General features: G+C 55.4%; 1 protein-coding gene across 1 annotated transcript; it reads right to left on the reverse strand.

Annotated features, from left to right (window-relative positions):
• Positions 1 to 692: 692 nt before the first annotated feature.
• On the reverse strand, positions 693 to 8,719 carry LOC146301611 (uncharacterized). The gene is made up of 10 exons (XM_084669176.1): positions 8,517 to 8,719; positions 7,973 to 8,195; positions 7,516 to 7,677; positions 6,011 to 6,229; positions 5,570 to 5,716; positions 5,133 to 5,373; positions 4,550 to 4,714; positions 1,971 to 4,080; positions 1,298 to 1,620; positions 693 to 1,075 (listed from the first exon to the last, which is right to left on the reverse strand). The coding sequence occupies exons 1-10, from the start codon at positions 8,702 to 8,704 to the stop codon at positions 693 to 695; spliced, it is 4,161 nt and encodes a 1,386-aa protein (XP_084525302.1). The 5' UTR covers positions 8,705 to 8,719.
• Positions 8,720 to 12,146: the final 3,427 nt, after the last annotated feature.

Genomic DNA, 12,146 nt, shown 5'->3' on the forward strand with positions numbered 1-12,146 from the left:
ACACTACACACCTGGAACAACAAAACTACGAGAGGATTTCACTTAAATACTCTGATCAATGTGATTATCAACTTTACAGGAATTATTGTCTTCATGGTAAAAATTCTGATGACGCAATATCACACTTTGGTGACGAGCAGGAGGCAAGAGGAAGGTGGAGCTAGAATACAGGAACTCTCCATCCTATTTGCTGTCAAATGATATGACATCACACCCTCTGACCCAATCAGCAGCAGGGCTCATGCTATATCACCATTACCCATGTGATGTGCCTGTATTTCGATGTGAAACTTGGGTCAGGCAATCTTTCCACTTCAGCTCCCTTGCTTGTTCCAACAATCACTGACACAGATATATATGTATACATTTGGACTTTAAAACTACCTGCAATGCTCGCTATTCCAGAGAGTTACATATACAAAGAGAGTCATCGAGCTTTAGGACTTCAAGTTCACACTAAAGGTTTTAAGTCAATCACATTCTAGTCTGAGAGTTTAACAGAAGTCACTTTCATGGAAATGTTTAGTACCAAAGGTGAACACGTGGTTATCTATGCATATCCATTGGCTATCCTGATAATGAGCCCTCCTACTCAACAAGTCCATTGTCCAATCGGTTGGTCTCCTTCAGAGACATCTTTATCTCCTCACATGTTGGCGGGGAGTTTATGTCTCAGTGCTTCCGAGTCTTTCTTAGTAAGGGGCAGCTTTGGGTCCTTCTCCCCCTTGGGAGAGGTGGAGTGGGCGGGGTTTCCTCCAGGGCAGAGGGTCTGGGGGATGGGGGCGCCTGCGACCGACTGAGTGGGTGGACAGGGACAGGGGATCAGGGAGGGGCTTGAGGTCTGGGCTGGGGTAAATGTAGGGGCTGGGGCAGGTTTGAAGGTCTGGGCTGGGGTAGATGTAGGTGCTGGGGCAGGTTTGGAGGTCTGGGCTGGGGTAGATGTAGGGGTTGGGGCAGGTTTGGAGGTCTGGGCTGGGGCAGGTTTGGAGGTCTGGGCTGGGGTAGATGTAGGTGCTGGGGCAGGTTTGGAGGTCTGGGCTGGGGTAGATGTAGGGGTTGGGGCAGGTTTGGAGGTCTGGGCTGGGGCAGGTTTGGAGGTCTGGGCTGGGGTAGATTTAGGGGCTGGGGCAGGTTTGGAGGTCTGGGCTGGGGTAGATGTAGGTGCTGGGGCAGGTTTGGAGGTCTGGGCTGGGGTAGATGTAGGTGCTGGGGCAGGTTTGGAGGTCTGGGTTGGGGTAGATGTTGGGGCTGGGGCAGGTTTGGAGGTCTGGGCTGGGGTAGATTTAGGGGCTGGGGCAGGTTTGGAGGTCTGGGTTGGGGTAGATGTTGGGGCTGGGGCAGGTTTGGAGGTCTGGGTAGGGGCTGGGGCAGGTTTGGAGGTCTGGGCTGGGGTAGATGTAGGTGGTGGGGCAGGTTTGGAGGTCTGGGTAGGGGCTGGGGCAGGTTTGGAGGTCTGGGCTGGGGTAGATGTAGGTGCTGGGGCAGGTTTGGAGGTCTGGGTAGGGGTAGATGTAGGGGCTGGAGCAGGTGTGGAGGTCTGGGCTGGGGTAGATGAGGCAGTGCGTGTTGTTGTGGATGAAGTGGATGCTTGGGTCAGGTTTGGAGCAGGTGTGTGCTGCCCTGTGGGAGGGGAACCAGACACCGAGGTGAAGGTGACAGGGGGCAGACAGGAGGGGGTGGGGGCTGGGGGCAGACAGGAGGGGGTGGGGGCTGCTGGGGGCAGACAGGAGGGGGTGGGGGCTGCTGGGGGCAGACAGGAGGGGGTGGGGGCTGCTGGGGGCAGACAGGAGGGGGTGGGGGCTGTTGGGGGCAGACAGGAGGGGGTGGGGGCTGTGGGTCCAGGTGTGGGGGGTTTCTTGGTGTGAGTAGTGCTGGACACCGGTAGTATTATCTGGGCCTGTGCAGAGGTTAGGGCTGGGTTCTGAGTAGGAGCAGGGGAAGTAAGGGTTGGGGTTTGGATAGGAGTGGACGGTTGGGAGGGGATGGAGGTGGGGGTCTGGTATGGGGTTTGTGAGGAGGCAGGGGTAAGGGTGCAGGTCAGAGCAGAACCAGGGGTGTGAGGTGGGGTTGATGTAGGTGTGCCGGTCTGGGTGGGGGTGGGGACTTGGGAGGGAGTGCGGGCAGGAATGCGGGTCAGAGTTGGGGTGTGAGGTGGGGTGGAGGTGGGGGTGCGGCTCTGGATGGGGGTTTGAGCAGGAGTGGGGGTGCGGGTCTGTGTAGGCGTTGGGGTGCGGGGTGGGGTTGGGGTACGGGTCTGGGAGGGGGTGGGTGTTTGGGATGGGAGGGGGGCGTGGGTCGGACTGAGCCCGGACAGAGGAGAGGGTGATGGGGGAGTGTTGGAGACCTTGGGTCTGGGAGTATGGGGAAGGGGAGGGGAGGAGGTGAAGGTGGAGGAGGGAGAGGAGGTGGAGGTGGAGGAGGGAGAGGAGGAGGACAGAGACGACTTGGGCCCATGAGTCTGAGGACAGGAGAAGGGGGCGGAGACAGAGACGGGAGGAGTGGATGAGGGAGAAGGGGAGGAGGAGCTGGAGGGAGGAGTGAGGCTGGGTTTAGGGCGCGGTGTTGAAGCCAGCGACACAGAACCTGTTCCCGCGGTAGGGGTGGAGCAGGGCGGAGGAGAGGAGGAACGAGACGGGGGTGTAGGCGAGGGTTTGGGGCGAGGGGGGGTGACGGGCAGCGCCGGGGTGGGAGAGTAGGGGGCCGGCGTTACGGAGGGGGAGACAGAGGAGTGGAGGGTGGGACTGGGGAAAGAGGGAGAGCCCAGGGAGGCAGGTGAGCAGGTGTGGAGGGGCCCGGTGGTGTACAGCGGGGCAGGGTGTGTGTGTGGGGCCACGGACGCAGGTGACGGGTGTGTGTGTGGGGCCAGGTGTGTGGCAGTGTGTGCAGAGAGGGGCCCAGGGATGGCTGTGACTAAGGCCTGTATCGGTTGTACTAGTGTGTTCAGAGGAGCCATCTGCTGGAACGCAGCATGGACTGGAGAGGCACTGGAACTCAACACCCCCGCACTGCCCCCCCTGGCTAACTGACCCCCTGCCAAGATCTGGGCAGACAGCAGGTTCCCTCCGGAGGCTTTGCGATAGAGAGGGGGGTGAGGCTGCACTCCTACCCAGGAGCGGTGAGGCAGGGTGGGCTGCGAGGCCGACAGCAGCCTGGCCTCCTGAGTGAGTCGACCCAGCACAGGCAGACCCTGAGAGCTGCCCACACCGTACCGCAGCAGAGCCTCTTTGGCCCCCTGCTGGCCGCCACTGGAACTGTGGCCGTCTGAGCCACCACCAGGGGCAGCGGAGGGGTTGGCGGGGGGCACCTTGTGGAGGGGTGGAGTCACGGCCCCCCCTCCCGCTGGGGCTCCGTGGGATCCACCAATAGCTGAGGGGAGGTCTGTGTGGAGGCGGAGACTGTAATGTTGGGTCCATCCTAATTGGACAGCGGGCGGGACCGAGGTGGCAATGGGCGGGGTTTTGGCGACAGGGGGAGATGACAGGCCTCCCAGGGGTCCCATCGGAGAGGGGGACGGGGAAACCGAGAACCTCCCTCTGGGAGACAGCCCCCCCATCCCCCCCACCCCCATCAGGCCAATCAGAGAGCTGACAGACGGGCGCAGGGGCTGCAGGACGGGGGGGCGCGGGGGGGAGAGGGGGAAGGAGGAGGAGGGGGAGGGAGAGATGGAGGAGAAAGGGGAGGGCAGGAATATGGGCCCCCCCATGGCGTGCTGCTGCAGGTGGAGCTGCTGCTGCTGCTGCTGCTGCATGAGGGCCAGGGCCACGTTGGTGGTCGCCGCGGCCGTCTGCAGCGGGGCGTGGACCAGCGGGGCCCAGATGAGTGGGCGGGGCCTGGGGGACACGCTGCCACTTCCTCCTGAGGCTCCGCCTCTTCCTGCGGCGGCGGCGATGGCTTCCTGCATGGCAGGCATGCTGTCGTGTTTCACGATCTGCTGCACCAGCACGCTGTCACACGAGCCCAGGCACCCCACCCCCAGCCCCAGCCCCCCTCCCGCACCCCCCCCAGACCCCCGGCCCCCCCCTCGACCCAGACTGCTGCCCCCATGGGAGGACTTCCGCAGCAGGATGGAGTTCTTCTTCCCTGCAGGAAACAAAAGCAAATCAATTATTTAAAAAATCGAATCAAATCGTTGCTGACAAGATGTCCAAATCGGTGCTGAAGATGTTTGTGTGTTGAGACAGACGCTGTGTGTGTGTGTGTGAGAGATCAGACACACTGTGTGTGTGTGTGTGTGTGTGTGTGTGTGTGTGAGATCAGACACGCTGTGTGTGTGTGTGTGTGAGATCAGAGGCAGACTGAAGATGGGAGGGTGGCTTGGATTTTAGTTTGGTCGTTTCCTTTCCATTTCTTAACTGCTGTTCTCTCTCCCTCAAAAAGGTTTCAAGGACTCAGGTCAGACAACAAAGCCTTATAGAAACAGGACTCTGAAGGGAACAGGACGCTGAGTTCTCACCAAGGTCATTACACAAAGAAATGGAAAATAGCAAGTCACTGCAAGCACAGGATTGAATGACAGATGAATCAGCCAATCAGCGGACACGTGGTATACCGATGCGGTCCAATCGGTCCACAGCCACGGTCTCGAAGGCCCGCCTCATCATGGGGTGTTCCTCCAGCACCTCGTTGAAGCTGTCCACGCTGAGGGAGTAGAGACGACAGTAGGTGTCGGCTCTCACGCTGGCCGTCCTCCTCCCACGCGTCAGAAGACAGATCTCTGAGAGAGGGAGGGGGAAGGGGGGAGGGGGGAGGGGGGAGGGGAGGAGAGGGAGGAGGGGGGAGGGGGGGGAGGGAGAGGGAGAGGGAGGAGGGAAGGGGGGAGAGGGAGAGAGAGGAGGGGGGCAGAGAGGGAGGAGGGGAGGGGGTGAGAGGGGGGAGGGGGGGAGAGAAGGGGAGGGGGGGAGAGGGAGAGGGAAGAAGGGAGGGGGGGGAGAGGAGGGTAAGGGGTGTTTGAAGACAACAGAAATAAAGAATTGATCTTGCTGAGAAGTTTAAGAGACAGCATTCCAATCGGTTTGTAATCCAACACACAGGCCTTGTTCCCAATATGTTAGAACCTCTCTCTCTCTCTCTCTCTCTCTCTCTCTCACACACACATACACACTTTCCCCCCCATCCCCCTCCCCTCGCCTCACCCCCAAAGTAGGAGCCATCGCTGAGCTTGGTCTCCTTGTTGCCGCGGGTGAGGACGCCCACTCGGCCGTGCTGGATGAAGTACATCTTCCGTCCGACGGTGCCCTCGCGGATGATGAAGTCGGACGGCTGGAAGACCTCGAAGCGCAGCTTGGTCAGCACTGCTGTCACAAAGTTGGGGTCAGCGTTGGCAAACAGGGGCATGTTAGCTACCAGGCTCCGACAGTTGAAGCTGACGATCTCCTGGACCCGGGGAAAGAGGGAAGGAGGGAAGGAAGGAAGGATGGAAGGAGAGGGATGTGAGATGGATGAGGAAGTCCTTTAAATTAAGTGTGTGTGTGTCTGTGTGTGTGTCGGTGTGTTTGTGTGTCTGGGTGTGTGTCGGTGTGTGTGTGTCTGTGTGTGTCTGTGTGTGTGTGTTGGTGTGTGTGTGTGTTACCTCCTTCAGTGGTTCACTGAGCTCTCCCAGAATGTTCTCCTCGTCGAACATCTTGCCCTGATAGCGATGCTCATAGTACTCATGGATCTTCTGCCGTACGTCCGCAGGGAGCTTATGAAACGACATGTACTGCTCCACCTGCTTATACTGAAACACACACACATACCACTGTTTCATATTGAAACTGAAACACTTCTTCCACGATACATATCACAACCTTGAACTCACCAGCAGTGGAACCTTTCGTACAAAGGTTTAAAGATAGAACCCTTTTCAGGTTGAACAGAACCTTTGTGTGTTTCTAAAGACACATTTAACTGTCTTGATATTTCCCCTCAAGGTTTGAGGTGACCTCAAAAGGGTTTTGTTCCTTTTGCTGTGCTCCACAGTCATCACAGGGGTGGTTGTGGGTTTTCGGATCGTGGACGAGGGTGGAGTTACCTTCTCCTGGTACTGCCGCCGCGAGGAGTCCAGGGACTGGATGAGGGCGGTGGCGTGGCCGATGAACATGGCGTAGCAGGTGGCGCCCACGATCATGCTGAGCATGGTCAGCCAGACGTCCGTCAAGCCCTCCGGAGCCTGGGCCCCGTAGCCAATACACAGCATGTGACTCATGGCCTTGAACAGGGCATAGGAGTACTGCACACCCCAGGTGTCGTTCTATACAGACGGGGAGGTGAGGGGGAGGGGGAATGAGGGAGGGAGGGAGGGAGGGGAAGGGAGACAGGGAGGGAGGGAGGGTGGGATGGAGGAGAGAGAGAGGGAGGGGAAGGGAGGGGAGGGGGGAGAGGGAGAGAGAGGGAGAGAGAGGGGGTCTAATTAAGCTGTCTGAGAAATGTCTATCCCACATGAGTGCCTCTCAGAGCAAGAGAGAAGGGGGGGGGGGGTGAGTGGAGCATTTCAAGGCACTGACAACAGCTTAAACAATCGAGATCATGACTCCATGGCTTAAACTGTGCAACTGAAACTGTTTTTCTCCATCCTGTCTAGGAAATACGTAGAGAACTCATTCAGAGAACTGAGGAAAATCAACGTTCAATATCAGAGGTTAGAAGACGAATAATGCTGTTAATCCACCGGTCTAATACATTCATGTAGAAGTATTAACTGTTAAGTATAGTTATCTGCTGAGCTAACACATTTGAAGTTTGTCTGAATCTTCAGAGTGTGAGATCTTATCTGTGTTTGTGTTGTGTGTTTGTCGGTCCGTCTGTGTGTGTTTGTATGTCAATTATATCCCAGCTCTAATCTAAAGCACCCAGAGGGGCTTTCTCTGGGGGAAACTCCACACATAAGCTGGCCTAGCAACGGTCACCCTGGCAACCACCGAGATCGGTCCGTCGATCCGTGAGTCAGCTATATACACAACATGTGAGTGACTTCTCCAGGTTTTTAATTGTATGTGTGTGTGTGTATGTGTGTGTAAAAACACCACAGTAAAGATCACACACACACATACAATTAAAAACCTGGAGAAATGTAAATGTCAACTCTTGCATGCTCACATGCTCATTATCAAGCACCACCAACGTACGCAAACTGTTAAACTAATAATATTATGTATATGCCCAAACAAAGTATGTGCCTACATAGCTAACCTTAATCAGGGTAAACACTCAGAGCAAACACCACAGCATAATCAGCACACATCAGAAGGGAGAGTGACTCTCACACACAGAGAGAGAGACATAGAGAGAGACAGAGAGAGACAGGGAGAGAAAGAGAGAGAGAGAGAGAGAGACAGAGAGAGACAGAGAGGGAGGGAGGGGGAGAGAGGGGGGAAGGAGAGAGAGAGAGACAGAGACAGAGAGGGAGGGGGAGAGAGGGGGGAAGGAGAGAGAGAGAGAGAGAGAGAGAGAGAGAGAGAGAGAGAGAGAGAGAGAGAGACAGACAGAGAGACAGACAGACAGAGAGACAGAGAGACAGACAGAGAGAGAGTTACTGACCACCATGTCGTTCTTGGAGACCCAGCAGTCAGGGGGGAAGTCCTGCAGCATGGGTACCAAGAACTGCAGGCAGCCGTCCCAGTGACACAGCAGCAGCATCATGCCTATCAGGTTGACGATCCTCACCATGGCGCTGGCCAGGTCGTAGGTCATGTGGAAGATCTGGAAGCAGGGGGAGGACAGGAAGGATACAAGGTAAAAGGTTGGAAACAAAATATTTGAAAAAAACACTCCCCTCCCTCTCCTCATCTACTCCCTCCCTCCCCTCACCCCCTCCCTATCCTCACCTCGCCCCCCCCTCCCTCCCTCCTTCCTCCCTCCCTCCCCCCTTCTCCTCACCCCCTCCCTCTCCTCTCCTCTCCTCTCCTCTCCCCCTCCCTGCCTGCCTCCCTGCCTCCCTGCCTGCCTCCCTCCCTCCCTCCCTCCCTCCCTCCCTCCCCTCCCCTCCCCCCCTCACCTCCTCCCACTGGTGGATGTAGCGTATGAGCCTGGAGAGACGCAGCAGGCGCAGCAGGCTGAGGATCTTGGTGAAGCGGACGATCCGGAGCGCCCGGGCCGTCCGGTACACCTCCGAGTCCAGCCGCGCCTCCAGGTCCACCATCAGGAAGATATAGTCCACCGGGATGGACGACACAAAGTCCACCAGGAACCAGCTCTTCAGGTAGCGCTGGCGGATAGCCCTGTTAGGGGAGCATGAACGTCAATCACTGTTTACTCGGAATAAGAATGAAACTCGACGCCAGGCTCGACGCCAGGCTCACCTGGCTGCCTGCTCACCTGGCTGCTGGCTCACCTGGCTGCTGGCTCACCTGGCTACTGGCTCACCTGGCTGCCGGCTCACCTGGCTGCTGGCTCACCTGGCTGCCGGCTCACCTGGCTGCTGGCTCACCTGGCTGCTGGCTCACCTGGCTGCCGGCTCACCTGGCTGCCGGCTCACCTGGCTGCTGGCTCACCTGGCTGCTGGCTCACCTGGCTGCTGGCTCACCTGGCTGCTGGCTCACCTGGGGTCCAGGAGGATCTCAGTGCTGTCTTCTTTGATGATGCCAGTCCTGAAGTTGAGGACCAGGTCCACCAGGAAGAGGGTGTCGGACACCACGTTGAAGATGATCCAGGGAGGAGTGTTCTCGTCTTTGAAGAATGTTATGCCCACGGGCAGGATGATCAGGTTTCCCATCATCAGCAGCAACATCAGCAGGTCCCAGTAGAACCTGGGGCGAGAGAGGGAGGGGAGAGAGAGAGGGAGGGGAGAGAGAGGGAGGGAGAGGAGAGAGGGAGGGGAGAGAGAGAGGGAGGGGAGAGAGGGAAGGAGAGGAGAGAGGGAGGGGAGAGAGAGAGAGGGGAGAGAGGAGAGAGGGAGGGGAGAGAGGGAGGGAGGGAGAGAGAGAGGGAGAGGACAGGAGAGAGGGAGGGGAGAGAGAGAGGGGAGAGAGAGAGGGGAGAGAGAGAGGGAGAGGAGAGGGGGAGGGGAGAGAGGGAGGGAGAGGACAGGAGAGAGGGAGGGGAGAGAGAGAGGGAGAGGAGAGAGGGAGGTAGGGGAGAGAGGGAGGGAGGGGAGAGAGGGAGGGGAGAGAGAGAGGGAGAGAACAGGGGGAAAGCAGGAGAGGAAGAGGACAGAGGGCGAGAGGAGGAAAGCAGGAGAAGGAAAGAGAAAACACTTCTGTACATTAACGAGTCCCTGTTAGTAAAAGTAAAAGAACACATGTGAAGAACATGTGAAGAACATGTGAAGAACATGTGAAGAACATGTGTGTGCACAGCTTGATGTCTCGTGTTTTCACTCCCATCTGTGGTCAGATGTTAGTATAGTGCTGAGCGTGCGTGTCTTATACCCCGCGTGCTTCCTCTTTCTGTCCACTTCCTTCTCTCCTTTCCTTCTTTCTCTCCTCCTTTCTCTCCTTTTTCCTTCTCTGCCCCTTTCTCAGTGGGAGTCTCAGTTATTCAAGCTCGCAGGTCGATGTTATTGAGTTTTAAATCACTTGCCTGATCCCATGGTGTGTAGTTAGAGAGGCAAAGCTGATGCGCTAAGATAACTGACACACACACACACACTTCACTCTTACCATGTTGTTTCAATAAAATTCTATTTATACAAAGAACATTTAAACTCAGTTTCTTTAATAAGGTTGAATCTACATAAACACACACAGGGGAACCACCGCTGTGAGAGATGATGACTGCATTGGGCCCTAGGACAGAGTGTTCTATGGAGAGCAAATCCATAAATCACATCATATCACATTGTTCGTGTCTCTCATTGAGTCTGTCTGTCTCTGTCCTCAGACCACACACACACACACGCCTTTATCAGACCCCACTACACACTCAGCTCCATCTTGTCTACCAGTCACTCTTTCAGAGAGATAAATGAAGGGTAGACTAACCTCCGTTGATAGCACATGTTTTTACGTTTGATAACAGACTATCTCTCTCTCATTCAGGCACTCAGGCACTCTTATAAAAGGCTGGAGTGGAAATATGCTGAGCAGGAGGTGACTGAGCAGAGCCGTCCTGAGGGAGGGGACGGCGTCAACAAACCTCCATCCGTTTCCAGGCATTAGCAGCCAGTGTGCACTCAGGAATGTGTCAGCTGATATCGGCACTTTTTTGTCTCCACGAACAGGAACAAGGCTTCATCTGAGGTCAGGTCTGGATGTCACAAGGAAGGGGTAACTAGGAGCACACGCACTCACAGACCTGCATGGATACAAGTCCTCACACACACACACATGCAAACATCAACACCACACATTCACCTACACACTACCTTTAATTCCACTCTCAGGTTCGATTAGGCTCAGGCTGTTTTCCATTTAAACCACTCAGGTGTTGAAATGGAATCCATTTTTAGAACTTGAGCATCATGTTTATATTAGAAGCTGTTTCCATCCTGTATCCTGGAATGGATCCTCTGCTCCTAGTATAAAACTGGACCTCGACTCTGCACGCTGAGCAGCCGGTAGACAGCAGGGCAATCAACAGGATTTAAATCAAACATTTAATACCATGGAATAGAGGGAATATTGCATTGCAAAATGAGGAGTTATGAAAGCAAGAACGTCCTCTCTTCGGCGCTCGCTCGCTCTCCTGCACCTCCCTCTCTCTCTCTCTCTCTCTTTTCATCCATCTCTGTTTTTCATTACACATTCTAGAACATTCAGGGGACTGGTCTTCCTGATAATGAGGTGAAGGGTGTGGGTGCTTATCTTCAGACCCTAAACACACACATTCATACACACACACACACACATATACACCCAGCCTCTAGAGACCAAGGTCAACTTTAGGACAAAACACACAGACTAATCTCTTTCTCTTCCTGCTCCCTCGTCTCTTTCTCTTCATCGCTCTCCTCTTTCTCTCATCTCTCCTTTATCCTCCACTCTCTCTGTCTCTCTTCGTCCCCCGTCTCTCTCTCTCTCTCTCTCTCTGTCTCTTCGTCCCCCGTGCCCCGTCCCCCGTCCCTCTCTTTCCCTCTCTCTCTCTCTCTTTTTTCTCGGCCCCTCACTCAACGTACTAAACTGTCCTTGTCGTTTTTAATAGCTGCCAGCTACAGGTACTTCATTGAAAGGTTAGATGGCTGAATTATGCATAATGTATACATTGCGTGCATAATTTAGAATATCATTCATAATTAATTAAGATTCAATTGTGAGACTCGAGACAGAGTAATTGTGGTAATTTACATATTATGTCATGAGGGAATGTAACTAAGTATGGAGACCAGGCTGGAAATCGAATGAGTGACCCCCCTCTTCCATCCCTCCATCCCTCCTAGTCTGATCGCCTGAGACTTTGGAACAGGCTGCTGGATTGGAGCCATCAAAGTGACATATTGCAAATTATGAAACTCAGTTCCTCTTGAATAAACGCCATTGTCTGTCTCTGTGTGTACGTATGAGGGTGAATTATTACTGTGTGTGTGTGTGGTGTGTGTGGGTGTGTGTGTGATTGAATTGGAAGAGAAGTAGAGCGGGAGCCATGGGGATCAAGTCCTCCATTGTTCCTGCTGCCTCCTGCCTCCTGCTGCCTCCTGCCTCCTGCTGCCTCCTGCCTCCTGCTGCCTCCTGCTGCCTCCTGCTGCCTCCTGCTGCTTCCTGCTGCCTCCTGCCTCCTGCTGCCTCCTGCTGCCTCCTGCTGCCTGCTGCCTCCTGCTGCCTCCTGCTGCCTCCAGCTGCCTCCAGCTGCCTCCAGCTGCCTCCTGCTGCCTCCTGCTGCCTCCAGCTGCCTCCTGCTGCCTCCAGCTGCCTCCAGCTGCCTCCTGCTGCCTCCAGCTGCCTCCTGCTGCCTCCAGCTGCCTCCTGCTGCCTCCTGCTGCCTGTCTAGAGAGTTCTACCCTGCCAGAGCTGCACCTGAACTCACTGAGCTGAGGGGCCTTGTGGTGATGCCCACAGTCCCCAAATCACCCAGCAAACAGAGGAACCATCCTCTTCGTCAGCGACTTCAGCGCATGGATACCAGCTGAAATAAGAAGACCTTAAAGAAACCTTCCCCAAACTGCTACGGAAGGCCCGGAGAAGCTACCAACACCTAGCTTGAAGTCACAGAAATCCAAAATCCATACTTCATTATTAGAGACAATGTTGTGAAAGTCTATTTTTAGACTGTGTTTGTAATACAGAGAAGAGGCCATC

This window comes from Hypomesus nipponensis, chromosome 2 (genome assembly GCF_054491055.1).
Source record: "Hypomesus nipponensis isolate SF chromosome 2, ASM5449105v1, whole genome shotgun sequence".
Classification (NCBI taxonomy): domain Eukaryota; kingdom Metazoa; phylum Chordata; class Actinopteri; order Osmeriformes; family Osmeridae; genus Hypomesus; species Hypomesus nipponensis.